The following is a 26771-nucleotide window of genomic DNA, read 5'->3' on the forward strand; positions in this document are numbered from 1 at the left end:
CTCTCTCTATTTCTATCGCTCTCTCCTCTGCTGATCCCTCTGGCTGATCCTCAAAGGGAGCGGGGAGAGCGAGTGGGACTTGAAAGAGAGAGCAGCGCCGCGCTCTTCCCGGCAAGGTCGCTCCTCGCTCCACCGAAACGCTGCGAGAAAAGCAGAACACACGGGAGGGGCGCCGTTCCCCTCTCTCGCTACCTCTCTCTCCTCCGCTCGCTCCCTTTCTCCTTCCAACCTTGCTGCTCCCTCTCCTTCGCCCGTCATTCCCGAGCTGTTTGATACCTCACTCCCCCCCGCCCCTTGTCTTGTCAGCGGCCGTTCGGATGCAGGGGTACTGAAGGAAAATCGTAAGCCCCCTGAGCTACTCTGTTATACCATGGTTGCCATCCCCTCCACCTCTCTCTCTCTCTCTCTCTCTCTCTCTCTCTCTCTCTCTCTCTCTCTCTCTCTCTCTCTCTCTCACTGTTTCTCCCTCCCTCTATCTTTTTTCCCCTTTCCTTTATCTTCAGACGGACCATTGATCAGTAATGTTTTCTGGCTACAGAACAGCCAGAAAAAAAATTGTTGAAATACGTTAACTGACACCCACGTATTTACCAATACATACCGTAAAGACTTTAGCACCATTTTTCCTTTTTTTCTTTTCTCACTTTGATGCAACTATTCCTTTATATCTGCCGCTTGCTGTACAAACTGTATTGATTAAGACACGTCAACCGCTATTCTGCTCTCCTCACATTCATTTTTGGTCTTATTCAGTGTTCATTTTGTATGCAGTGTTTTAAATATTATTATCTGTCTTCAATATTATTATCAAAAGCATTGCCATATTGGCCATCAGTGCTATATTCTCTACACACATTTTATATATAACATTTCCGGAAACCGCCAATGGTGTTGATAGAAGTGCTCAACTAATGAGGAGCGGAATATCTATATCTATTGATGTATATATCTATATCTATCGATCTATATATATATCAGGGATCAGGAACAATTTATTGTCATTTCTATCGTGTACTTGCGTACACAAAAAGAAATTAATTTTCGTTTCACCCAGCCCACAGCAGTGCAACACAAAAGATAAAAACACATATCCAAAACTTCCAAAAACAGAGACCAAAGAAAAAAACACACAAACAGTTAACAACACAGTCCAAAAATTCCACCGTCCAGAGAACGAACGCCAGCCGGGATGACTCAGAACCGCCGGGCTGCATGGGCTAGCAGTTAGCTTAGCCTGCCCCGCTTCTGCGTCCTGTCAGTCCGCCCTCGGCGCTTCCTCTTCGGGCGCAGCTCCAGGCAAAGCCTCGGGCCCGCCGGACCCGGCAGACCAGGCTCCCTCAGCCGATCAAACGCCAGCTCTCCCAGCCAGACACCTTCGACACACCTCCCCCGCACTCCACACAACAACACAAACGCAGACAAAAACACTCCACAGTCGACGCTAGGTGAGGCCGCCGCCAGACCGCCTCGGTGTTTCCTCTCGGGCACAGCTCCGAGCAGGGCCGTGGTCCCTGGGCCCACAGGCTGCGGCAGACCAGGCTCTCCCAGGCCGATCCAACGCCAGCTCTCCCGGCCATTAAACAAGAAAAAAAATCGAAGATCAAAATAAAAACTTCACATGATGACACAAACTTAGACGTAGACGTGGACAAAGACACTGCATAGGCGGTACTGGGTGAAGCCGCTGCAAACCTGAGTTCGCAACACCATCTTCCCACACCCATATATATATATATATATATATATATATGTAAAGATGCAGGAAAAAAAAAAAATATATATCAAGATAAATGTAGGATAGATCTTAATAGTCTGCTCCTCATTTGTTGAGCACTTTTATCAACACCATTGATGGTTTCCAGGAAGAAGAAAAAAAAGAAGCCCGCTATGTCAGTATTTTATACCTTCAAGTAGTGCTTTTCTAACCATCATTTAAGTAGGAAAGTCTCAGTGGGAGAAATGGGCCTAGAATGTAAAAATTAATTGTATGGTGGCCATTTGTTCTCGGTGCTTGAAAAGGGGGGGGAAAAAAGCAAAATCCCTGCAGCATTCGAAGGAGCAACCCTGTGTGGTTCTGCATCCATATAGAGAAGGAAAAAAAATCAGATATTCAATATATTTGGAGCCTTTTTTCGAGTGGATTTAAAAACGATAGCATTTGCTAACAAGCTATTTAACAATAACGTTTACAACCGCTGATACGAAGGAGATGGCGCTACGGCGAGGCCCCTAGACCCATACAATTGCATACTTAGAAAGGCGTCATTAGGTAAAATGATTAGTTCGGAATTGGCCGAGGTTCCCCGCTTCCCCAGCCAACAAGGCTAGCGCTGCTATAGGGCGCTGGTTGGGTCACCAGGATCAAGTGGGAGTCAAGTAGGAGTGTGTTGGCTTACATCCATATCTCAGTAGTACTAAAGAGACTAGTCCAATTAGATCTCTGTGAGCCCAGGGTTCAGCGGTATTAGATGGGCATGAGATTTTCAGAAGAAGCAGATCAAACGTTACCGGTCCCTGTGGACTTCTTAAAAGCGGTCGCACACAAGGCATCAAACACTTCAGAGCTAATGTTGCAGGGAAGAGTATCCCTCTGTGAAGCTTCAGGCCATGCTGGGTTTTTCTTCTTCTTCTTCTTCTCCTCCTCGGTTTTCATCCTCTATTGAGCTGTATTTAACACAACATGGGAGAGGTGTCCTCGAGATGACACGGCGGCGAGGGAGCATTTGAACTCGTTGACTCAGTTAACGCTTTTTTTCTACCCCGTGAATATGTGCTACGGTTGCGTTTTGAACATGCCAGATTATGCACATAATGAATGAGGTTCTCTGGTTTTATTTGTAATTCGGATGCTAATTGACGCTGCGTTTTTCTGCTCTTATTCATATTACACCGGCGTGCACGGTTTAAGTGAGAGGATTAGAGAGCGTTATCAGAGCCCACGTAACGTGCCGGCGCTCCAGCCAGGACGCACTTTTCATTTAGCGTGACTGGATAGTTACCTCATTATGGGGTTTAAGTTTCACCGCCACTTTTCCGTCAAGTTTTGCACGCCACATCTGCAGCTCTACGGCGTCTCCTTTTTTTGATTTTGACTGCTTTCGCCTCCTCGCCCTCCCCCCGACCGACCCCTTTCCGTTCTCGCGTCTCCCTCTCGTTTACCTGATTGTGCTCTGCCTGGGAGACGAGCTGGACGCGGCTCTGCTTCCCCCAGCAAACCTGCTGCATTGCATAAAAGAACTGAGTGGGCACCGTCTCTGCCCCCAAACCAGATTTAGGAGCCCAGAAAACTCAACAGAGAGAGACAGTTTTAGGCTACAGTGCACTAATGTTTGTGTATCTGCATTTGCCTTTCGGTGTGTGCATGTGTGTGTGTGTCCATGTGGTATTTCGCACATGTGCCTGAGTGTGTGGGTGTGCAGTTCGTGTGTCCCTTCTCCGGCATTGTTGGGAGATGTTTTATAGTCTTTGAAAAATCCTTGAATTTTGATTCATTTTCTTGATTGTTTTTTTCTTCAAGGTTTTTTGTTGAACATTTTTTCTTTTCTGTCACAATCAGAAATTGTCAGTCTGATAAAAACATGTTGCGCGCCGCAGTCACTGCAGACACGTCTCCTTGCACGCTGGCACGCCGTCCTCCCTCTCGTCTCGCTGGAGGCGCCTTTTATCGTGCGTCTGTCTGCAGACATGGTGATAGCTCGCTTTCACTGGTAACCGGCTTCAGAAATCTGTGGGTAGTCTTTTGTCTCTCCAGTCAGTAAACCAGTGTTTGTGTGTGTGTGTGTGTGTGTGTGTGTGTGTGTGTCGCCACTAATTGTCCCAACTATCTTGATCGTCCATCCGTTCGTCCAGGTATAAAATCACAGACGCCGCTGTTCCAGTTTTGATGAAATCTTGGGATGTAACACATCCTGCCAAATCAGTCTAACATTTGCAAAATAACAATTGTCCAAACATGGTTGCCATGCCAACCACTATCATTCCAAATTTTAAACAAACCAACTTATCGGCATCGCAGCTGGAGTGTTGAAATTTGGTGCGTACTTCTATTTCCCCCATCTGAACATCCCCCCCCTTTTCGCCCCAATTGTATCCAGTCAGTTACCCCACTCTTCTGAGACGTGCCGGTCGCTGCTCCACCCCCTCTGCTGATCCGGGGAGGGCTGCAGACTACCACACGCCTCCTCCGATACACGTGGAGTCACCAGCCGCTTCTTTTCCCCTGACAGTGGGGAGTTTCACCAGGGGGACATAGCGTGTGGGAGGATCACACTAGTCCCCCACCCCCCCTCCCCGAACAGGTGCCCTGACTGACCAGAGGAGGAGCTAGTGCAGCGACCAGGACACATACCCACATCCGGCTTCTGTAACATAGACTCGGCCAATTGTGTCTGTAGGGATGCCCAACCAAGCCGGAGGTAAGACAGGAATTCGAACCGGTGATCCCCATGTTGGTAGGCAACGGAATAGACCGCCATACTACTCGGACACCCCCTAAGTAAACAGTTTTAAGACATCCCTTTGGACTCTGAAAATTTAAAATGGGTATTTATCAGTGTTTTTGAAGTTTAACCGACTAAATGATTAATAAAAAAAATAATTGTTACATTAATTTGTTATGAAAATAATCGTTAGTTGCAGCTCCAGTCTCCTCCTGGAATTGCAACAGAGAAAGATAAGGCATCACTGCATCACTCGTGGGGGGCAACATGTCTTCTTTTGACTTATACCTGGTTTCAAGATGGCTTGACTTGACCATGTTAGTCCAACGAATGCAGCTAAAAGAGAAAAACTGGTACCCACCATGATTGCATCACCAGCTAAAATCTGAGATTGAAATCTGATTGAGAACCGTTCCAGGCTTATGCATATTTTGCACAGTTTATATGCATACAGAAACCTTAAAGAAATATTAGCGATGCGCTCGTCGGCCCACCATTTCACAGATCTGCCTCTTTATTCAGCCCACAAGGCTGCCAACAGTAGTGTGAAGTGTAATTGTAATGAGTGTTGTGAAGGGGAGTCGCCATGCACTGCACTGCTACCATGGTTGACTCAGCGACAGTGAGTCAGAAAGGGGACTATGAACTTCCTTCATGTATATCAAAAGCACCTAGCTCCATTTTATGATAAAAAACTGCATGTTGTAGGCTGGGATTTCTCTTTAAACCACAAACATCAAGGAACCACGCTTCACCCTCAACCCTTCATCCACAAATCATCTTCTTCCTTCAGCCTCGTGAATTTTTCGTCCTTTTGGGGGGACAACAGAGTTTCAAAGTCACAAATCTCCAATTCAGTTTTTCTTCCCCACAGATCTTTATATGCCGATGACGCATTGTGGGCCTGTGGGCCTTTTAATAGCCTGGTTTTATGCAAATGAATGATGATTCGAGGTTCTGAAGGGACATTTTGGCCAAGCAACATCTGAATGGTCACATAGTAGTAGCCGCTGTAGGCCACAAGCGCCTTGTCTAGTCACTGAAGAAGAATAGGACATTATTTGTCCTAAACGGACAACATGCCGACTCATGTGTAGGTCTTTTAAAACCCTCTGGGCTGCTTAAAATGGAAGAGAGCAGTCAAAATGGAGATGTTGTGGCTTTGAAACAATCTCTGAAAAGTTGGACTTTGCCTCGTCTTTCAGTTCACTAATGAGGCATGTCTGTTGCCCTCCTTACAGCTGCAAGTCCTTATCTGCTCTCGAAGCATCACTTGTCTCGTACTGTCATATTCTCGTGCACACACACACACAAACAAACAAACCGAGCTTCGTCACCATCCACCTGAGTCACTGAGGATAATCTCTTGGGTTGATGAAGTCATAGCCAGCCCTGTCACTGTACAGCACGTGCATTTGTGTGCATGTGTGTGTGTTTGTTTACATGTTCTCGTGTGCTGCACTGCTTACTGTAAATATGTCATACAGTAGACTTGGTTGCTCAGAGGAGGCTTGGTAGGCATATTGTCCATACGATGACTCCACTATGTGTGTGTAGCTTAATGAGAGCCTCGTCGCCGGTGCACACTGAGGCCAGGGACACCTCGGGGGCCCATTTGGGAAAGGAATAATGCCATTGTATCCGGATTCCCAGCGTAACCATAGGTAACTCATTGAGCAGGATTTTTCTGCCGAATCAAAGCCTCCTTCTGGAAGTCCTACAATACTGGGATTTTCATAATATTAAAGGTGCCAGGTGTAGAATGTCTCCATTTTCAAGTGTTCAGTCGTAATGACGCTTCATAATTCCAACAGAAACAGGCGTAATGCATTTTGATTAGTATATATTTAGAGAAAATCACTTCATGTTGATGATTTCTAAACAAACCCCTTCCCTCGTCAATAGGAAAACTTCCATCCGTTCATCCATTATCCAAACCGCTAATCCTGCTGTCAGGGTCGCGGATTTGCTGGAGCCTATCCCAACAGTCATTGGGCGGCAAGCGAGGGGACACCCTGGACAGGCTGCCAGTCCATCACAGGGCTGACACACACATTCACGCCAAGGGACAATTTAGTATGGCTGATTCACCTAACCTACAGGTCGTTGGACTGTGGGAAGAAACCGCAGCACCCGGAGGAAACCCACGCAGACACACAGAGGACGACCCGGGATGACCCCCAAGGTTGGACTACCGCGGGGCTCGAACCCAGGACCTTCTTGCTGAATGGGAAAACTTTTCAGGGAATTTTTTTACTTGCCAATTGCATTCTGCATATTTCACTAGAACACATATACAAAGCTGTTGAGGACCTTTCTTCTCTATAAAGCGGCATAAAGGCGTCCCCAACCCTTCAAATCGGTCTTCTCTCAGCCCCTCTTTGCGGAGAGAAGGTGGGTGTCTCCAAGTCTGGGACCTCACATACCTCTGACATGTGTTTATTGATTGTCATTTATTTAAATCCTGTATTTGAGGGTTGTCATAATCTGCAAAAATATGAGTGGTCAGTTTGAATGACTGCCTGGTCTGTTCCATACCCTAAGCTGGACTTTTTTTTTTCTTCCACCCTTTTTCTCCCCAATTGTACCCGGCCAATTACCCCACTGCTCCAAGCTCCACCCCGTCTGCCGATCCGAGAAGAGCTGCAGACCACCGCATGCCTGCTCCGATACACGTGGAGTCCCCAGCCGCTTCTTTTCACCTGACAGTGAGGAGTTTCACCTGGGGGACGTAGCGCATGGGAGGATCATGCTATTCCCCCTAGTTCCCCCGCCCCACCAAACAGTTACCCCCACCAACCAGAGGAGGCGCTAGTGCAGCGACCAGGACACATACCCACATCCGGCTTCCCACCCGCAGACACGGCCGATTGTGTCTGTAGGGACGCCCAACCAAGCCAGAGGTAACATGGGGATTCAAACCAGCGATCCCCGCATTGGTAGGCAACGGAATAGACCGCTACACTACACAGATGACCTGAGCTTGTCTTTAAGATGAAATCCCTCTAACTCAGTTTGGACCTTCAACCTGTTAACTCATCAAAACCTTTACTTAGACCGTCACAGTAATTGCAGTTAAGGTCATATGCGTCCTTAGTACCCCGGTAGCACACAGAGTGCTTTGATTAACTTTTAATCAAGTTTGACTGTTGGTTGTTGGAGATAGATGCCAATGAGTAATCATCCTCCATTCACTCGGTTCTTTTAGAAGCGTGCAGTTAGAATGACAAAAACTACAGCACCCTTCTGCACATGCCTGTCATTGGCACAACCGAGTGATGAGCTCACCACTTTACTTTCTAATGTCTGTGTTTGGTTGCTCTGAACGACACGCGGCTGTTCTAAGATCGGTAGGTGGATAGATGGCCATCATCTAGACTTCCAGTTTTGATGCAAGCTAAGATGAACTGACCGTTTGTCGAAGCACACCGGCCCATTCTAATTAAATGGACAAAACCTACCGTAAATGGTGACTTCAGAGTTCTTGTGAAAAGAATGTTTTTTTTTTATGCAAACAGCTTTTCAAGAGTTTATATTTGCCTCTCTGTGAAGTAAACTCTAAAAAGTCTGAAGTCAGACCAAAGACCTGGACTGAGGAGTGTAAACTGTTATTGTGTAAGCCACGGGTGTGGCTACAATCTTTAGCAACTTAGGCAAATTTGTACTTCCAGTAAGAACACTTCCCATGAATTTCAAGGATGACAAATCAACTGAAGTCTGTCCAGTTCTCACACGCTGCACAACAGACGGCGTCCAGGCGAGTTTTTGTGGACACACCTCTCGGGGCCGATCTGGGATCAACGCTAAGTCACACACAGTTGAGCGGACCCCTCCCAACCAAGGTCACTACCCAGGTCATCCTTTCACTGTTGGGTCAACATCTTGTCAGGTCACAGTCCCATTATGTCGCCGTGGTTTTGGGTTAAGTGGCCAGATGATGGTGTGATCAACCTTATCCTCCCACTAGTGGTTCTGTGGTATCAACAGCATTACACAAGTCATCTGACAAGGATTTCTTTCGTCACTGCGGCCTCACAGTCTGTCATAATATTAATATGTGAACGATATCATTCCCACCATGGATACTGGGGTTTTGTTTTGGGTAGGGGTGGGGGGGGGTTGTATGGCCTGGATTATCTTTGAAGGATTATGACTTTTCCCTATGACTCAATGTTTTGTTTCACCTTTAGATATATTCATAGCCACATAGCTTAAAAAAAACATGATCTATTGACTGTTGCACACTTCTTCATCAACAAGCAACACGCCCCCAGGATGCAGCACAACATACATGACCTTTGACACTCGCCATAATGTTGCATGATTCATGCCATACACATGCATCATGCATGCTTAGCCTGATAAACAGATGCGATCGACCTGAGTATTTTTTTTCGATGACATAATAGCATTCCCAAATATCCCGCGACACTCCCACAGAGGTGTTGAAACCGAGTATGAGATAAGAGTGGACGAGGAAAACATTTTTCTCACAACCCCAAAGTTTCATTTTGCCTCAGAGTGAACGCTGGATGCCGCTGAGCAGCTGTAAAGACCTCTAACTCAGCCCCAGATTTTTCCTTTTTCTTTTTGCCCCAGAGCAGAAAAAGAAAAGAGGGGAAGATTACTTCGGTTGGTTAGTCACCGGGGAGCCTCGCCGGCAGTTTCTCTGATTAAATAAGCATGCACTAATCACAAATGGAGCAGTGCTGCAGGATTAGATTGAAAGGATGTCAAAGAAATAAATGAACAAGCAAAGGGGGAAGAAAGGCCATGAGTCACCCCCCACACACACACACACACACACACACATACACACTCGCACACACAATTTCTATGGACGGTGGCGAACTAATGTTCCTTGTGCTCGGATCAATGTTGTGAACACATTGTATTCACTGCCCACACACCCAGAGGTGTCCCCGTGACCCCTTTGGGGGCAAACTTTAACGTCCTTCATACATAACTTTATTGACACGTCTTCTGGTCGCAGCGTTCCCTGTGTGACTGCAAGTTTATCCTGTATTTCTATTTCACCACAGCTACGTATGGAAAGGCTCAAGTTCAAATTCCATGTTGTCCGGGTAGCGTGGCGGTCTATTCCGTTGCCTGCTAACACAAGGATCGCTGGTTCGAATCCCCGTGTTACCTCCGGCCTGGTCGGACATCCCTACTGACACAATTGGCCGTGTCTGCGGGTGGGAAGCCGGATGTGGGTATGTGTCCTGGTCGCTGCTCTAGCTTCTCCTCTGGTCGGTTGGGGCGCCTGTTCGGGGGGGAGGGGGAACTGGGGGGAATAGCGTGATCCTCCCACTGTCAGGTGAAAAGAAGCGGCTAGAAATTCCACATGTATCGGAGGAGGCATGTGGTAGTCTGCAGCCCTCCCCGGATCGGCAGAGGGGGTGGAGCAGCAACCAGGACGGCTCAGAAGAGTGGGGTAATTGGCCGAGTAAAATTGGGGAGAAAAGGGGGGGAAATCACCCATTCCATCCATTATCCAAGCCGCTTATCCCAATTGGGGTGGCTGGATGCTGGAGCCTATCCCAGCAGTCATTGGGCGGCAGGCGGGGGAGGCACCCTGGACAGGCCACCAGTCCATCACAGGGCTGACACACATTCACAGCTAGGGACAATTTAGCATGATCGATTCACCTGACCTACACGTCTTTGGGACTGTGGGAAGAAACCAGAGCACCCAGAGGAAACCCACGCAGACACAGGGAGAACATGCAAACTCCACACAAAGGTCGACCCAGGATGACCCCCAAGGTTGGACAACCCCAGGGTTTGAACCCAGGACCTTCTTGCTGTGAGCCTGGGGAAAAATTAGAAGAACAAAAAGAAAAGAGTCACATTCAGATCCCTGTCAAAGTGTGACAAGCAGCAACTCTTTCTGGACTTACTCTGTATGAGCTACCTAATGTTTCGCTGTGGGAAGTTTTGGTTGAAATAAATGTGATTACCAAAAGTGTTGACACCACGGAGAGATTTGAACACCAGCACATCTGTTTTTGGTTATAACAGCATCAACAGGGCTCGGAGCAATGACAGTAACCTGGTGCTGTGTCTGAAATGTGTGAATATGGTGGCGGTATGATCACAGCTGTGTTTTTTTTTCTTCTTTTTTTGCTTCACTTCAGTGCTCTTGGAGGTTCCTCGGCACTTCATATCCCAGCATTCCCCGGCGGAGGCTGCCTCATTGACTACGTTCCTCAAGTGTGCCAGTTACTCACAAACAAGGTCAGAAAAAATTGCTTCCTGTACACAAGCTGATTTATTTTGCACTCTTTTTGTCTGAGCAGCTGTTCTGCACTGTGGATGTGGATGAGTTTAGAGGACATTTCTGACTGTCCCAGGTCTGGGATTATGCTCCACGTTGTTGCTTTTCCTGTCTAAATATTCTTAAAGAACTGAGTAAACTGTCTGTGTGTGAATGAGCGTGTGTGTGTGTGTTGTTCAATTTTCGAAGTCTCAAAGTTTATGTTGGCCGTGGCGCAGCAATCCATGCGTCTACTGCAGAAGATTTGTTTGGCAAGCTGTGTGCGAGCATGTGCATTCACGCATGTATGTGCCGACATCTACAGGCGTGGGCGTGCTGGCTGACCTCCACGGGCCGTCTCGGTGCTCCTTGGGCGCCGCAGGTTGACAGGTAGAGATGGAATGTAGATGCGCTGTAACGCCAGCCCCCTCGGGGTCGTCTCACACGCACGCCCTCCCCACCGACCACTGACCCCCGACCTCCCCCCCCCCTCCACCCCCATCGCTACCCGCCATCTCTCCCACCCACCCGTGCACGCAAAGAGAGACAGTGCACAGATACCATCCTCTTCTGCCTCCTCACCTGGATTCTGACCGCCATTCTCTAGATGGTCTTAAATACGTGTCCCTGTTTGGTTTTTTTTGGGGGGGGGGGTTCTACCCCCTTTTTTCTCCAATTGTATCTGGCCAATTACCCCACTCTTCCAAGCCATCCCGGTCACTGCTCCACCCCCTCTGCTGATCCGGGGAGGGCTGGAGACTACCACACGCCTCCTCCGATACATGCGGAGTCACCAGCCGCTTTTTTCACCTGACAGTGAGGAGTTTCACTAGGGGGACATAGCGTGTGGGAGGATCACACTATTCCCCCCCAGTTCTCCCTCCCCCCTGAACAGGCGCCCTGACCGACCAGAGGAGGTGCTAGTGCAATTACCAGGACACATACCCACATCCGGCTTCCCATCCACAGACACGGGCAATTGTGTCTGTAGGACGCCTGACCAAGCCGGAGGTAAGACAGGGATTCGAACCGGGATCCCCGTGTTGGTAGGCAACGGGAATAGACCGCTATGCTACCCAGACACCTATGTGTCCCTGTTTGACCTCTATGTCTCTTGTTGTTTAATTTGAAGGTCATTGGAGAGACCCCCCCCTTCCCCCCACCCCATCCTACCGCTCCACAAATCCCAGACTCACCTACCCCAGAAGGGAGGTTGACCTCCGCTGCGGTCGGGAGAGCCCACGCCTTAGGTGTGGAAGCACATGTTGAAAAGACGGAAGAAGGGACGTGAGAAAGGCATGGCAGAGGGAAGTAGAAGGGAGTGTGACTTATTATTTTACTGCCACTATTTACGTCAACAAGCCGAGCACATCCGTAAGCTGTCCACCTGTCTTTCTCTCTCTCTCTCTCTCTCTCTCTCTCTCTCTCACACACACACACACACACACACACACACACACACACACACACACACACACACACACACACACACACACAGGGGCATTGCCGCTTTGGATGATGTTAAATGTTAAAGGGAAACGCCAGTATTTTTTTATTGGTATTTAATTTTCCCAGCCGAGGTTGTATTTTCTTACTGTTAAGAGTCAAACTGCGCGATGGGTGGCAGAATCTTTTAAACTGATTCAGTACTGAGCAAGCTCGCATCAGTCGACTGCTGTTTACCAAGCTGCAATCTAATCCTTTGGGACAAGGGCACTCGCCAAAGAATGTCCACTAAAAACGGTTTCCTGGCACCAACGGGGTCATAATGTTTTGAGAAGTGTCCGAAAACACCTTCCATTATGAAAAGATGATCCCAGTACAGTATATATCAGTGCAGTGTTAAACCTATTTTTTGCACTTCTCTCTCCGACTCACTCACCTTACACTGCTTTCTTCCTGGAATAACTCGCTCCTCGCAGGATCGCAGAGCAAGGCTTCCATAGAAATGGGCTGCTATCTATGTAATCCCGTGATTGATAGTGTGGTTAAGGCTACTTTGGACTCCTCTCATAACATTCTGAGCGTGTCGGTGCCAAAAGAGCGCTCTTTAAGTGGATGATATTTGGCGGGCGCTGTTGCCTCGAAGGGTTGCATTGCAGTTTTGCAACTTGACATGACAGCGGCTGGCTGACGCGAGCTTGTTCAATACTTAATCAGCGTGAAAGATTCTGCCAGATTCTGGGTTGTAAATTGCGGAAATGTCCCTTTAAATACCCAAACCACTCAATGCCCCGCAAGTCTTGCCAGCTGCGATTATGAAAATAATTTTTGAGTGTTAAATAGAAAACAATTTCCAAAACTTAAAATTAAACTTAGTTTGGCATCGACCTTTTCTGGTGACCTCTTGCCTGTTTATGACTTTGGCGAGATGGCTACCATCGTGGTGCATTTTGGCCACCGATCTTTTAACAATTCTGTCATGCAACTTCTGTGCGGATTTACCTTTTTTTACTCACGGAGACACTTTGTGATGTCCCTAAAGGTTTTCTGAAAGGACCAACTCGCTACAGTTGTCCAATAACATAATGTGTCCCAATGAGCCCTGCAGTGTAATAAATGGTGAATGGATGGCATTTATATAGTGCTTTGCTAGTCTACCGACTACTCACTCAAAGCACTTTACAGTGTACGCCTCACATTCACCCATTCACACACACATTCATACACTGATGGTGGAGGCTGCGGTGCAAGACGCCAGCCTGCTCATCAGGAGCAGTTAAGAGGTTCAGTGTTTTCCTCAGGGGCACTTCCGGCACACTCTCTGGAGGCGCCGGGGATTGAACCAGGAAAACTTCCAACTACTAAACAACCTGCTTTACCTCCTGAGCCGTGCCACCCCCAATAATAAAATTATGATTTTTTTTCTTCTTCTTTTTGGTTACTTTTAACTTTTATCCATTTTTCATATTTATCCATTTGGCATACCAAATATATGTCAAGTAGTGTTTAATGGTGTTACTGCTGTTATGTTTGTGTGTCATGGGTCTTCTTTTTTCCCGCTCCTGTTCTCCCCAATTGTATGTGGCCAATTACCCAACTCTTCCGAGCCGTCCCGGTCGCTGCCCCCGCACCCCCTCTGCTGATCCGGGGAGGGCTGCAGACTAGTCAAAGTATCTTTATTGTCCCTTACAGGGAAATTAGTTTGCAGCCAGTATATATAAAACTCTCACACAAACAAAACACACAAACACCAAGGTAGAATTGACACATCACTGATGGACAACAAAAACCAACAGGACATATCGGGCAAGGAGAACCAAAGGAGTTCAAATATACAGACCATGGAAACAAGCAATCTGCATACAGCAGATGAATACTATCTACCATTTAACAATTGGATGGCAGTGGGGACAAAGGAAGCCTTGTATCTCTTGGTCCTAATACAGGGCGTCCTCAACCGACAACCTGAGGGTAACAGTTCACACTCTGGCCGAAGGGGGTGACCTTGGCACGCCAGAAGGGAAGTAGCCTTTCTGAACACCTTCCTGTTATAAAGGTCGGTAAGCTGGGCTTGACTTCTCCCTGAAATCTTACTTGCCCATTTGATGAGTCTATCGAGCCTTTTTTTTTTTTACTGGCCAGAGTCAAATGACCAAACCAAGCAACAATACAGTACATTAAAACTGTTTCAATAAAATGTCTATAAAAGAGAGTCATCATCTGGGAGGAGACATTACATGTCCACATTTTCCTCAGGAAAAAAAGTCTTCGTTAGAACTTTGTTGATGTGGAAGCAACATGACTTTGTTGTTGAGAACACCCTCCAGATATTTGTACTGTCCACAAGCTCAATGTCAGCACCTTTAATGCGGGTTGTTACAGGACTAGAAGTCTTTCTAACGCTGATTATCATGTCTTTAGTTTTAGACACATTTAAGTGGAGAAAGGACTCATCACACCAAGATACAAAATCATCGCCCGCAAGACTACCACATGCCTCCTCCGATACATGTGGAGTGGAGTCGCCAGCCGCTTCTTTTCACCGGACAGTGAGGAGTTTTGCCAGGGTGACGTAGCGCGTGGGAGGATCACACTATTTCCCACAGTTCCCCCTCCCCCTCGAATAGGCGCCCTGACCAACCAGAGGAGGTGCTAGTGCAGCAACCAGGACACAGAATAGACCACCACGCCACGCAGACACCCTATATGTCTTCTTATTCTGCCTTGAGTTAGACCCATCTTCTCTTAGTCATTGCCATTTTCATAATAGAAGAGCAAGCCACCAGATAAGCACAAATTTGCTACTGGTTCTTAAGGCTCTCAAATCAACCATTTGCCCTTATTGGGTATTACATTTGACAATAGGTCATAGTAGGTGTGACGTTAAATAGATATTTGAAGTACCTTGGTGTACACATGTCAACAAGTGATACCAAAAAGCAGTGATTTATAAAACTGGTTGCAACTTGGCTAAAGTCAGACTAGAAAACAGTGTAAAAGTTTTTACCCAAAAGAAGTGTGAGAGAATGACTGTGAATGTGACAAAGAGGGCAGATGTTTCTTGGCAGCAGAGAAGGAAGCACTTCCGGCCTTCATTTGTGTAACCCCCCTGAAGGACGTTCGCCGGAACTCGATAAACGGATGCGAAGGCGAGCAATCATGGGTGCGGGCAAGTTGAATACCTGTGGAGCAAGCTCACCTGTCTTTCCTCACTCGCGCCTCCAGGCAGCCAATAGAACGACTGGGCTTCATATGCTGTCACGGTGGGGGAGGGAAACTAGGGGGTAAGAGCCTTTTTTTTTTTAGTGTGGGTGTGTAAGTTCAGTGAGCCGCAGTTCCCTTGGCATGCACACACACACACACACTGTTGTAACTAAACAAACAGCCTCTCGAGTATGTGGCCCTGCCGCTTTTGAGAAAGCTAGACTGCCTCTTCAACTGTCCTAAGTAAACAAAACTGAATGGTGAATAGGAGTGAGTCACAACATGTGTGAGCACATGCACGCTTGTGTTCAAGTGCTCTTGCAGAGTTGAGACCAGTCACACATGACTGTGTGTATCAGAGACTACTACTTTCCCCCTTTTGCAAAAGGCTGTCGTTTCTAAATCTACGGGGTGCAATGAGTTATCACAACCACACAGTAGGTAAAGCGACGATGTTCCCCAGCTCCATTCCTGATTGTTAAAGGGTTAGCCTTGTATTTTAGATGGTGTGCAGAAACAAGCCTGGAGCAGCCGGTTGTGTGTAAGGTCCTCTGAATCAAATACAGCGGAGGCTCACTATTCACAGAAAAGTGGAACTGAACCAGTGTAAATAATCTGCAACAATGCTTGCAAATTTATGCCCTGTAACGAACTGTTCAGTCGAAGTTACAGCTGAAAGAGTAAAAAATGTCATGCATTTGTATGGAAAATATCCATAACTGTGAAACAGATAACATTTCACACTATACGGCTCTCATCGATTGTTTTGAACTGTAAACAAGAGTGATTCTGCTGTAGTGTGTGTTTTGAATGAATGAATGAGTGAATGAATGAATGGCTTATTTCAGTCATACATTATAAGGAACAAAACTCAAGTTGTGATCATATGGGGCAGATAAAACATCATCATACATATTTACACCAGTCCAGTTGCACAATAAAATTCAATCAATTAATGACCGAAAAAGGAATAGGCTGAACCCTAAGGCTTATTGTTGCCTTTGCCATACAATCCTTACAATAACCCAGAATATCAACAGTACAGACAAAAGAAGAAAAAAAATTATTCTAAATTATAATCCTTAATTATTTTACATTTTAAAATTTTTTTGAAACTAGCAGAAAGCTACTTTACATTGGTTCTCACTTCACATGTTTCAAAGATACAAATAAAGTATAAATAACTTGGGTCCCAATACCGAACCTTGTGGAACACCACAAGTTACTCTTCTAAAATGCAATTCAATTTTTTTAATTTTCACATATTGAAGTTTGTTATTTAAATAACTTCTTAAACAGCATTGTGTGACATCTCATACCATAGCGTTCCAATTTCTGCAAAAGTAAGGAATGCTCGATCATGTCAAGCCATTTATATAACTCAATAAAAGCACCTACAGTGCGTTGGGTTTTTTTTTTCTATCAATCCGTCAAGTTGCATTTTATATAGCACTTCCCTAGCTGCAACAGCCACTCAAAGCACTTTACAAACTGAGGTCTATCTGGCACTGGAATGAGATTGGAAGGCCATGTTAGAGGCAGTGCAGTCACTTGACAGTCAAGTCAATTTTGCAGCATTTGGCGCCTTTTACACTGGTTTCCTGCAAAAGTGGTGGTCTCCTGAACATTTACATTTAAATGGTTCTACTGCTGTTGCTATAATTTCTACAAAATCCATCACTACTAAAGATGTCGATCGATTGCTCATAAACCCATATTGATGGTCACTCCATACCTCATATTTCTCAGTAAAGTCATCAAGTCTATTTACAAATAATTTTCCCAAGTATTTTAATAAATTAAGGTGGCAAAGACACAGGTCATAATTTGATACAATATTTTTGTCACCATTTTTTATAGATAGGAACACTTTGGTTATTTTCATTTTATTGGGAAAAAGACCTGTTAGAAAGGATTTTATATATATATATGGCTTGAGAACACAGTCAATTACTTCTTTTATTAGTGACATATCAACAGTGTTACCATCGGTGGATTTTTTTATCCTTATGTAACCCCTTTTTACCTGTGTTATAATGCACACAGGAGTCACACTCATATATTAAACAAAACAGGATCCTAGGTTCTCAGCAGGCAATGGTGAGATGGCTGAAATTCCTGTCTACCCCTAATGTCACTAGGTTACTGTTATTATTAGAATAGGTAACTATCACATGTGACTGAAAAGTATAACAAGGCTGAAAAGTAATAACAAGAAAACTTGAATGGTAATGTAACACATTAAGTAGCGCGGTGCCTCCACTGCGGAAATACTACACCCACAATTAAGCTAGGATACTGTGTATTTCCCCAGAATTTAAGATAGAAATATTCTAACACTGGTAATTGATACCTATTACCCTATACGTAGGTGTGTGCGCAATTGTTGCTCAAGCCTGTGGTGCCTCTAATAAAAAGGTGTGATGCACCAGCGGTGTTCTGTATTACTGAGCCCATTGAACCAGCAACAGAACAGATCGCCACGCCACCCGGATGCCCCCGCACACATCTCCTTATACCAGATTGGCCACTCACAAACAACACTGCACCTTATATTAAACAACACAACTGAAATGAAGGTATGACATTTCCCCACTAGTCCACCTCTCGACCATAATATTCATCATGTTCATTCATACTGATCAAGGTCTTTTGTGTCTCTGACGACTGTGTCTTCAGCCGGTTCTGGTGTGCCATTCAGTCTTGCCATCACTTTACAGTTCCTTGTCCACGTGTCCTGAATTCACCTCCCCTTTCTCAGGATTCTAGCTTGTCTTGCAGTTTCAGCGTTTCTCTTTGTGAGATGCTTGTGCACATATACCCCGTGCCCTTCAATTTTATTTTTTTTTTGCAAGTTTTAGCACCTGAAATATATGTTTTCTACTCATAAATCTAATGATGTTTGGCATGTTGTTTTGTTTTTGGGGTATTGTACTATCCATGGGAACGTCTTTGTCACTGAAGAACTTAATGAGATGGGTGGTGTAGAATATTATTCTGGGTTTTCCAGACAGGGCCCTCTCCCACGCCGTCCAAGCAGCCTGCCAAGGTTCAATCTAGTTAGGCGAACCCAGCCGGTCACCTTCATGGTCCGGCGTGGCTGGCAGAATCGGCCGTAGGCTTTCTCACCTGCCCATCACGCTTAACAGTCAAGCGGCCCCCGGCTTCTCCTGCTAGCGCTTAAAGATAGCGGATAATCACATCTGCCCACAGGTGCTAAACACACGCCGGCTGCGTGCTCACGAGAGCAGGGCTTGTGATGGTGGGTTAATGTAGGCCCTCACCCAGGTGAGAAAAGCTTGCAGATGAGGCATTTTGAATTTCGGGGTACTGCTTTTTTGAATGCTTCAAAAAATAGATAGAGAAATACAGATTCTAGCTGGAGGGTCACAGTTTTTTGTTTGGGCTGTAATGTGTTTCACTGAAATCCTGTTTCTGAACCATCTAAAATATCACCGAATCACATCAGAATCATGTTTACTGGCCATGTAGGTTTGCACATACGTGGAATTTGACTGCAGTTTCGTGGCCGTCTGTGTACTTAACATAGAATAACAACACGACAACACAACAGTCTTCAGATATAAGACACATGTACGTAAGATGCAGATATCAGAACGTGCAGAGCATCCTCTGTTGCTGTAAAACGCTGGTGTTGACCTCACCATCACACCGGCATTTACGCCGGTGAGGTCTTGCATTGAAATCAGCTCATCTGAGGGGAATCGATGCGATCAGCGGGTTCACTTCCGGTCAAGATGTGAATTTGCTGGACGCCGTCACATAGAGGTCAACTGTAGTGACGTGTGAATTTGAATGCAACTGAGATCCAGATCAGTTTACTCAGCTCATGTTTTTTGGGGGGGAGGGGGGGGGCTTTTTTGTTTCGTTTCACGAGAAAAATGTTTTAGTTATTATTCTGAAAGAAAAACAAGGCACTCGTCTCCTCGCCAAAAATTTGACTCCCCTCTGAGATGTCACAGCTACACTTTTATGATGGAGAGCCCCCGTGGTATCTGTTCTCTCATAGCCATTGTTTGAGTCAAGGAGGGGTACCTTTCTTTTTACTGATATCATAGCAGGGTTCAGTTCCTGCTGTACTTTAACACATGCGCCCTTGCATCATTTGTCCCTTCTCCATCGTCAATGGCAACCGCTCTGCTGTTCGCTCTGTTCTCTCCAGGTGCAGTACGTCATCCAAGGCTACCACAAGAGGAGGGAGTACATTGCCGCTTTCCTCAGCCACTTTGGAATGTAAGTCTGCCATTCGGGCCCTTTTCTTTCCCGCCGCCGAGCCAATAAAGAAAAAAAATATTATTCCGTTGCTGTTATCGAGATTGTCCATTTCTATGTGAGGAAGTGCTCGGTGTGCTAAATGAGACACGGCGATGTACATGTGGCGCTGTGTGTTTGTTCCAGGGGAGTGGTCGAGTACGACGCCGAGGGATTCACAAAGCTCACTCTTCTACTCATGTGGAAAGACTTTTGCTTCCTAGTACACGGTACAAATCTCTGAGAAGCGCACACACACACACACACACACAAACACACACACACACACACTTCTTGTACTTATTATCTTTGTGAGGACCCCACATTGACTACATTCATTCCCTAGACCCTAACCCTAACCTTCACCATCAGAACTATATGCCTAACCTTAACCTAAGTCTAATTCTAACCTTAAACCCAAATCCTAACCCCAGAATAGACCCTAGAAGAAGTGAGGACCAGCCAACATGTCCTCACTTTGCACAAATGTCCTCACTCTGATTCAAAATTCAAATTGGTCCTCACAAATATAGAAGTACAAGAACACACAGACAGACTCACCCCCCCCCTCCTCCTCCCCACCATCATCAAATCCGTTCCAACCATTATACTCACGTACTTACATCACTGACAAGCTGGGTCCTGTTTTTATTGATCTGCTGGGATCATTTCTGCTACTGTTCTTTTATTAACATCTCAATCTCCCTCGCCTGCCCCCCCCCCCAATCCTCTCGGTAGTGGACCTCCCACTGTATTTTCCCAGAGACCAGCCCACGCTGACCTTCCAGTCGGTGTACCACTTCACCAACAGCGGGCAGCTCTACTCGCAGGTACAGAAGTCGTATCCCTACAGTCCGCGTTGGGACGGCAACGAGATGGCCAAGAGGGCCAAGTAAGTGGAGCGGTCATGCTTATGGAGCCGTGGAATTAGCACAGAAACACTGAATGTCAACATTAACAATTCATGTTTTGTTTTGTTTTTTTATTTACATTTTGGCTGCTACTGCTGCTGAGTCTTTTTTTTTTTTGGCAGATTTCATGGATGTAAGGGTCACGATGTACTCAGAATGTAAACTTTAGTATAGAAAGTTCAATACAGGGGGGCGTCCGGGTAGCATGGCGGTCTATTCTGTCGCCTACCAACATGGGGATCGCCGGTTAGAATCTCCGCGTTACCTCCAGCTTGGTATCCCTACAGACATAATTGGCCGTGTCTGCGGGTGGGAAGCCGAATTGTGGGTATGTGTCCTGGTCGCTGCACTAGCGCCTCCTCTGGTCGGACAGGGTACCTGTTCGGGGGGAGGGGCAGCGTGATCCTCCCACGTGCTACGTCTCCCTGGTGAAACTCCTCACTGTCAGGTGAAAAGAAGCGGCTGGCGACTCCACATGTATCGGAGGAGGCATGTGGTAGTCTGCAGCCCTCCCAAGATCGGCAGAGCGGGTGGAGCAGTGACCGGGACGGCTTGGAAGAGTGGGGTAATTGGCCGGGAAACTGGGGAGAAAACAAGAAAAGAAAAGAAAATCCAAAAAAAAAAATGTTTTTTTTCAAACTTTAGTAGAGAAAGTTCAGTGCAACAGCGAGGGGAAATAACATCTGCGTTGACTTTTTTCTCCACTGTAGCAGCTCATTTGTCCTGGGCTTCACGTGTTTGTGTAGCAGGCCATTTGTTACACGATACAAGTGAAGCGAATAAGTCTTGGTGTGGCAGCATCGCCACTGACTTTGTGCCAGGCACATTCAAAAAGATAAGTTTATCTCCTGCCGTCTCCTGAAAAATCCACATTGGCAAATTGCAGGATCTGTTTCCAACTCTTGCCAAGTGAATTCGCTGATACATGAAAAATGTTGTGTTGAGTTGCACCGGGAAAAAAAATGATAACACATATCTGGATGTGTCTGGAAATAATGTGCCTGATAATTGATATCGGACTCAAAATGTTTTAGTTGAAGCTGTGGCCTACATATAAGATCCATAGTGACATTACACAGCAATAAGAAACACCGTAAAGTGCACGTTGCAGCTGCTTTTCAAATTTGTATTTGATTTTCATACAACGGAAATTCTAACAATTCAGCCTTTACTGGTGACCCAAACAAAGTAATTTGTAGAGAATAATGCGGCGTATCAGTCTACAGGTATGACAGGAGTAGAGCTTATTGTCATTACTATGGACTACACTGTGTTTGTTGATGTCATTCATCATTCATATCATTTTCCCACCTTCATTACATACGGTTGGTGTGACCCCAGTATAGTTAATCTGCAGGGCATTGTCTGTTGTCTGAACAGTGTTTGCTTTTTGCATAGCCAGAATACCTCTCATCCAAAGGTTTGTAACCTTTGTAAATATTTGAGCTCAAGCTGGGCCTCAGAAAGGCGTGTGTTACCATGTAGTATATGGCATAGAGAGATCTGATCATACTAAAGAAAGGTGTGGTTGAATCTCTCACAAGTTTTCCATCCATCCGTCCGTCCGTCTGTCTGTCTTGACAGCCCATCTGTCTGTGTTTCTGTGTTCGCGTGTCTTTCTGTCAGTTTCTTTATTTATTCAGTCAGTATGAATTTCACAGCACAAATCAAACGATGTGTATCGGTGTTTCAGCACCAATAATCACTTGTTTGTTTCTTTCTTATGTTCTTTGCTGCGAGAGTGGTACTGATGTGTGAGGAGGCGATATATCCGGTTCTGTTTGTATCTCTTACAAGTAAACAAGAGAACCTCCCTTTTATCTGCACTGATACAAAGTGAACACACTGAGTTTGATAAAGGCTTTGAAGTGGTGAGGATTCCTGTCACATTTTTGATGTTTTAATTGTATTACTGTGTGTGTCCCCCTCTCGCTCTCCCTCCCCCCTCACTCTCTCTCTCTCTCTCTCTCTCTCTCTCGCCTGCCTCCCCCCCCCCCCGGCTCCCTCTCCATCACCTTTTCATTCTCTTATTCTCTCTTCCTCCGTCTCTCACAGGGCATACTTCAAGAGCTTCATCCCTCAGTTCCAAGAGGGAGCCTTTGCCAATGGGAAACTCTAGTACTCTCTAGTTTAATAGCGTGCTTGGAGAGTTGCCTGTGAGAGGGAGTGAGTGCACATGCCTCTGTGAATGTGAATCTATGTGTGTGTGTGTGTGTGTGTGTATATCTGTGTGTGTGTGTGTGTGTGTGTGTGTGTGTGTGTGTGTGTGTGTGTGTGTGTGTGTGTGCGTGGAGGCGGTTTGATGACATTTAAATGTACTGTGACAGTTTAGTGAGAATAAGAGTTTGTTTATCTCACACACACACAAACACCCCTTTGAATTCCTAATTTTCTCATCATGACATTTGTGCTTCTTTTTCAACACCTCCGTTTTCTATCTATTAAATTTGTAGAGAGAACACCACTTGTTTTGGTGTCATAAAGGTTTCGAATGTGCAGTCCACACGCCGCCACTTGCCACCCACTGAAAGAAAAACACTCGAACACGCGCCATCTCTCATTGGTTGCAGTCAACTGCAGAGGGCCCGTAAATTGTGGGGTAGGAAACCCCAAATTGTTTTACTGAGAATCGACGCAGCAGCCCCAAACAGATCTCTCCCAGTCTCTCCCTCGCCAAACAATCGCCGGTATTGTTTCATTATGTTTAATGATGTCAGCTGGCCCTTAAGCGAATTCAGCTTATTAAAGTTTCTCATCTCAGAAATGCTGTAGTGTGCAATGATAGTTTGTTGATATGTAAACTGTATGTAAAGCACGAGCATCATGTGAATTGATTTGTGGAGGTATGAGATCAGGTCAGGGAAACTGTGTGTACTCAAAGTTTGTTTTTAACAATCAGATATAATTGTCCTTTCTACTCCTAATTGTGCCCCGTCTTTAATGTAAAAATGCTAACCTGCCTGCCTGCCGTGAGCGGAGCCGTCGTGACGTTGAAGATGTTTTTATTTGTACCGTGTCGTTCCTCAACATCCTGTGATGTCATTTATTGGCACATTGTCAGCACTGTAAGTCAGTTGATAATATTTTCTGGTGTGTTTTTTTTTTTTCATCCCTGTTTCATCTCAGAAAATAAACCTGGCAATGAAACCCTCCTTATAAAGTTGTCCCTGAGTCCTGATGCTGCACACTTGGGCACACTAAAGTATGAGGAAAACTTATGCGATGCCGGGGTTTTGCAAGAAATAGCGTTTTTAGCAACCTATTAATGTGACAGTGTTTTGGGGAGAGAGCAATAAGGAGCCACAGTGGAGGGAGGAGCGTGTGTGTGTGTGTGTGTGTGTGTATACGCAAACACGCGCAACCGTGCACAAGCGTGTACTCGCACAGACTGTGTGTTTGAGAGCGGCGGTAGAGGGAGCGTGTGCGCTTGCTTGTTTTCATCATTAAACATGAGAGTCATAGTTGGGGGTCCTTCCTGGCCCGGGGGCCAGCCCTTTGCTATATTTATTGTAGGAAATGCAGCAACTGTCAAGTCTAATTGGGAACTATAGGGTGAATGTATCTGGGGCATTTAATAGCATCAAGCCTCTTAATAAAATAATTAAAAAGCAAGATTCTTTTTGTCTTTGCAACTGCCCCGCTCCATGTTTCTTAGTCTAACCTTTCCCGACCTGCTTTCAAAACATCTCTCCCATCAGCCGCAGGATGAAGCGTTCTCGTTCTGAAGGGCTTGGGGGTGTATTTGGGCAGGCGGGGTGGGGGTGGGGGGGGTCAGAGGAGGGGTGGAAGGGTGATGGGTAGCATCTTTAACGAGCATGAGCAAAAAATAGTTCAACTTGACAGTCAACTCAAGATGTCGTTGTTTTTGCGCTGAGAATAAGCGATCTGATCTTCAATGACGCCGATCTGTGTAATGTAAAAAAACAAAAAAATCTGTGCGGATATCCCGTCCTCTGAGCTGGAGTGTCTGCCTTGCTTAGGTAGGAATCATTCAAAAGAGCGACTGAATAATTGGCTTAAAGTCATTGCTAATATCACTCCCTTGAATGACGTTGCAAAGAGTTTTACACAAAACTCAACCATATATTTTGTCCACTGGGGAAAACACATTCACCCCTTAAGTTTAACTCCGTCATTGATACTGACCCAAGTTGACGTAAGCCCTTTAAATAAGTTGTAAACAATTCCTTCCCGGTGGCTTAACCTGTGTCACTTTTGCAATGCTTAAGTCGAACAGAGTAAAGGCCCCCCTCCTTCAGAAGTCCCGGCACCCAAAAACAGCTCACCTCTACACGCTTTTAAGCAACTTAAGGTGGATTTAGTTAGTCTAATGACGCCATGAAGGTGCTACTCAAGGTACCTTTTGAAGATGTGTTTCTCAACCCCTGAATCACAGTGCAGAGGTCTGCCAACCCTCCGAACTAATGCTCCAAATCCACTAATCCAAACGTCTTTAAAAGATCTAAATGGCAGTTGGACAGAATAATTAAAGGCTGGAATAATTAGTTTTGAATCTTTACCGGGAATGATAAAACTGATGCAAGATTTGTGTGTGTGTGTGTGTGTGTGTGTGTGTGTGTGTGTGTGTGTGTGTGTGTTCAGTGAAGTTCACACTTGGCATGGACTATGAGACAGTTTCAATAAGGGTTTTGAGTATTGATTTTCACTTTCACTAAGCCTTTGAAACTGTGACTCAGCTGTTTCAGCCCTTGCAATGATACTGCTTCCTGCATTTTGGTGCACGGAGGATTTTTAGACGCAAAGCACCTCGTTTACCTGGCTTCTAACTAGCATTTTAACTTCTTTTAACAGTCTCATGTTTAGCTGTACCATCTGCATAGATAGGGGGAGGGTTGCAACCCCTCTAAAAATGTTTGTGAGTGCATCAAAAAAATATATGCTGTTGTAAGACGTGTAAAGATTTTGCTTCTTTCTTTCTTTTTTTAGTTAACATTATAATCCTTACAGGTAAGAATATTGTCAAAATTGATTTCTTTCTGCACCCCCACCATCTTGCTTAGCTTCTCCCTCTTATTCATATCTTTTGGTATTACTCATGTGGCTTCACTCAAGGTAGGATTTCAATGTAACACCAGTCAGACTGGCACAGCAGGGAACTCTGGCTTGCAACAAGTCCCCCGCCCCATTTTGGGGGGAAACAATAGACTTTAATGAAAATTAGCAGTACAAAAAACAAAAACAAAACACCAGAGCTAAATTAGTTTATAAATGATCCAAAGACACCTTGTCCACTCTGCTTGCCATATATGCTTGCCATAGAACGCGCAAGATGCATCGAAAAGATTAATTTGATCCATTTTCAGCCGTGTCCCTTCACCCCCCCTAGCGTCAAGTTGGTGCAATGACCCCACTCAACAGCCAGAGGTGTCCTACCCGGACATCTTTTCTTACCTTACTGAGTCTCCAGGTGAGCAAATTACCAGTGAAATAATTTACTTTTCAGTTCTGCTCCACAAATAGTATGCTAGCTAGCTAGTAACAGCACTGGCCTCTGACCTAGCTACGTTATAGCCTATATGTTAGCCCGGTCAGTGAAGCCTGAGCCCCAACCAGTAACTTGGTAGCCCACAAAGAACCCGGGCCCCACTACAACCTATTCTTTATATAATGTAGGTTAGGGAAGGCTATGAATTTCTATACAGTTATAAGCCACCTTTATTCTGCAAAGCGGGCGAGCGCACACAGGCTCGCTGTCACTGTCCCGTCCTTGCAATGTGTGCTGTGGCTAACAAGTATCTGTGCTAATGTAAACTACTAATAAGACACGTTAGCCCCTAGCTAGCGGGTCTGACCCTTTAACCGAGCGGTTAGCGATGTCGCCTTGTGGTGCAGCACACCCCGTGTCGAATCCCGCACCGGGCAAGAAAATAACCGGTTACATTGGTGGCAGCGGTGGGATCCGGAAGTGTGCAGATCCTCAGAAGTCTCTTCGGAGCGCGGGAAGAACAAGCGCGAGGGCGCGCTTCCCGGGAGGGTGACGACTGTAAACTACCAATAAGACCCGTTAGCCGAGCGGTTAGTGACATCGCCTTGTGGTACAGTACACCTCGTATCGAATCCCGCACCGGGTAAGAAATTTAACCGGTTACACTAGCATCTGTGCTACTAACATGAGGCTATGGCTTTTAATATTTAATCCGTGGAGGTAAGGACGGTTTGTCTCTGCGCTCCTTAAATAATCCAAACCAAGTTTACAGGGTCAAGTAGCACACGTGACTCGTT

The 26771-nt window shown here is 45.7% G+C and overlaps 1 protein-coding gene across 2 annotated transcripts in view; it reads left to right on the forward strand.

Annotated features, from left to right (window-relative positions):
• Positions 1-23674, forward strand: part of babam2 (BRISC and BRCA1 A complex member 2) — a 116500-nt gene extending 92826 nt beyond the window's left edge. For both annotated transcript variants that reach the window (XM_056296194.1, XM_056296195.1), the window contains exons 8-12: positions 10580-10679; positions 19529-19599; positions 19765-19847; positions 20356-20509; positions 22584-23674. In XM_056296194.1, coding sequence (XP_056152169.1) covers positions 10580-10679; positions 19529-19599; positions 19765-19847; positions 20356-20509; positions 22584-22647 — 472 coding nt within the window. In that variant the 3' untranslated portion in view covers positions 22648-23674. The remainder of the gene's footprint in view (positions 1-10579; positions 10680-19528; positions 19600-19764; positions 19848-20355; positions 20510-22583) is intronic.
• The last annotated feature ends 3097 nt before the right edge of the window (positions 23675-26771 follow it).

This window comes from Lampris incognitus, chromosome 16 (genome assembly GCF_029633865.1).
Source record: "Lampris incognitus isolate fLamInc1 chromosome 16, fLamInc1.hap2, whole genome shotgun sequence".
Taxonomy (NCBI): Eukaryota; Metazoa; Chordata; class Actinopteri; order Lampriformes; family Lampridae; genus Lampris; species Lampris incognitus.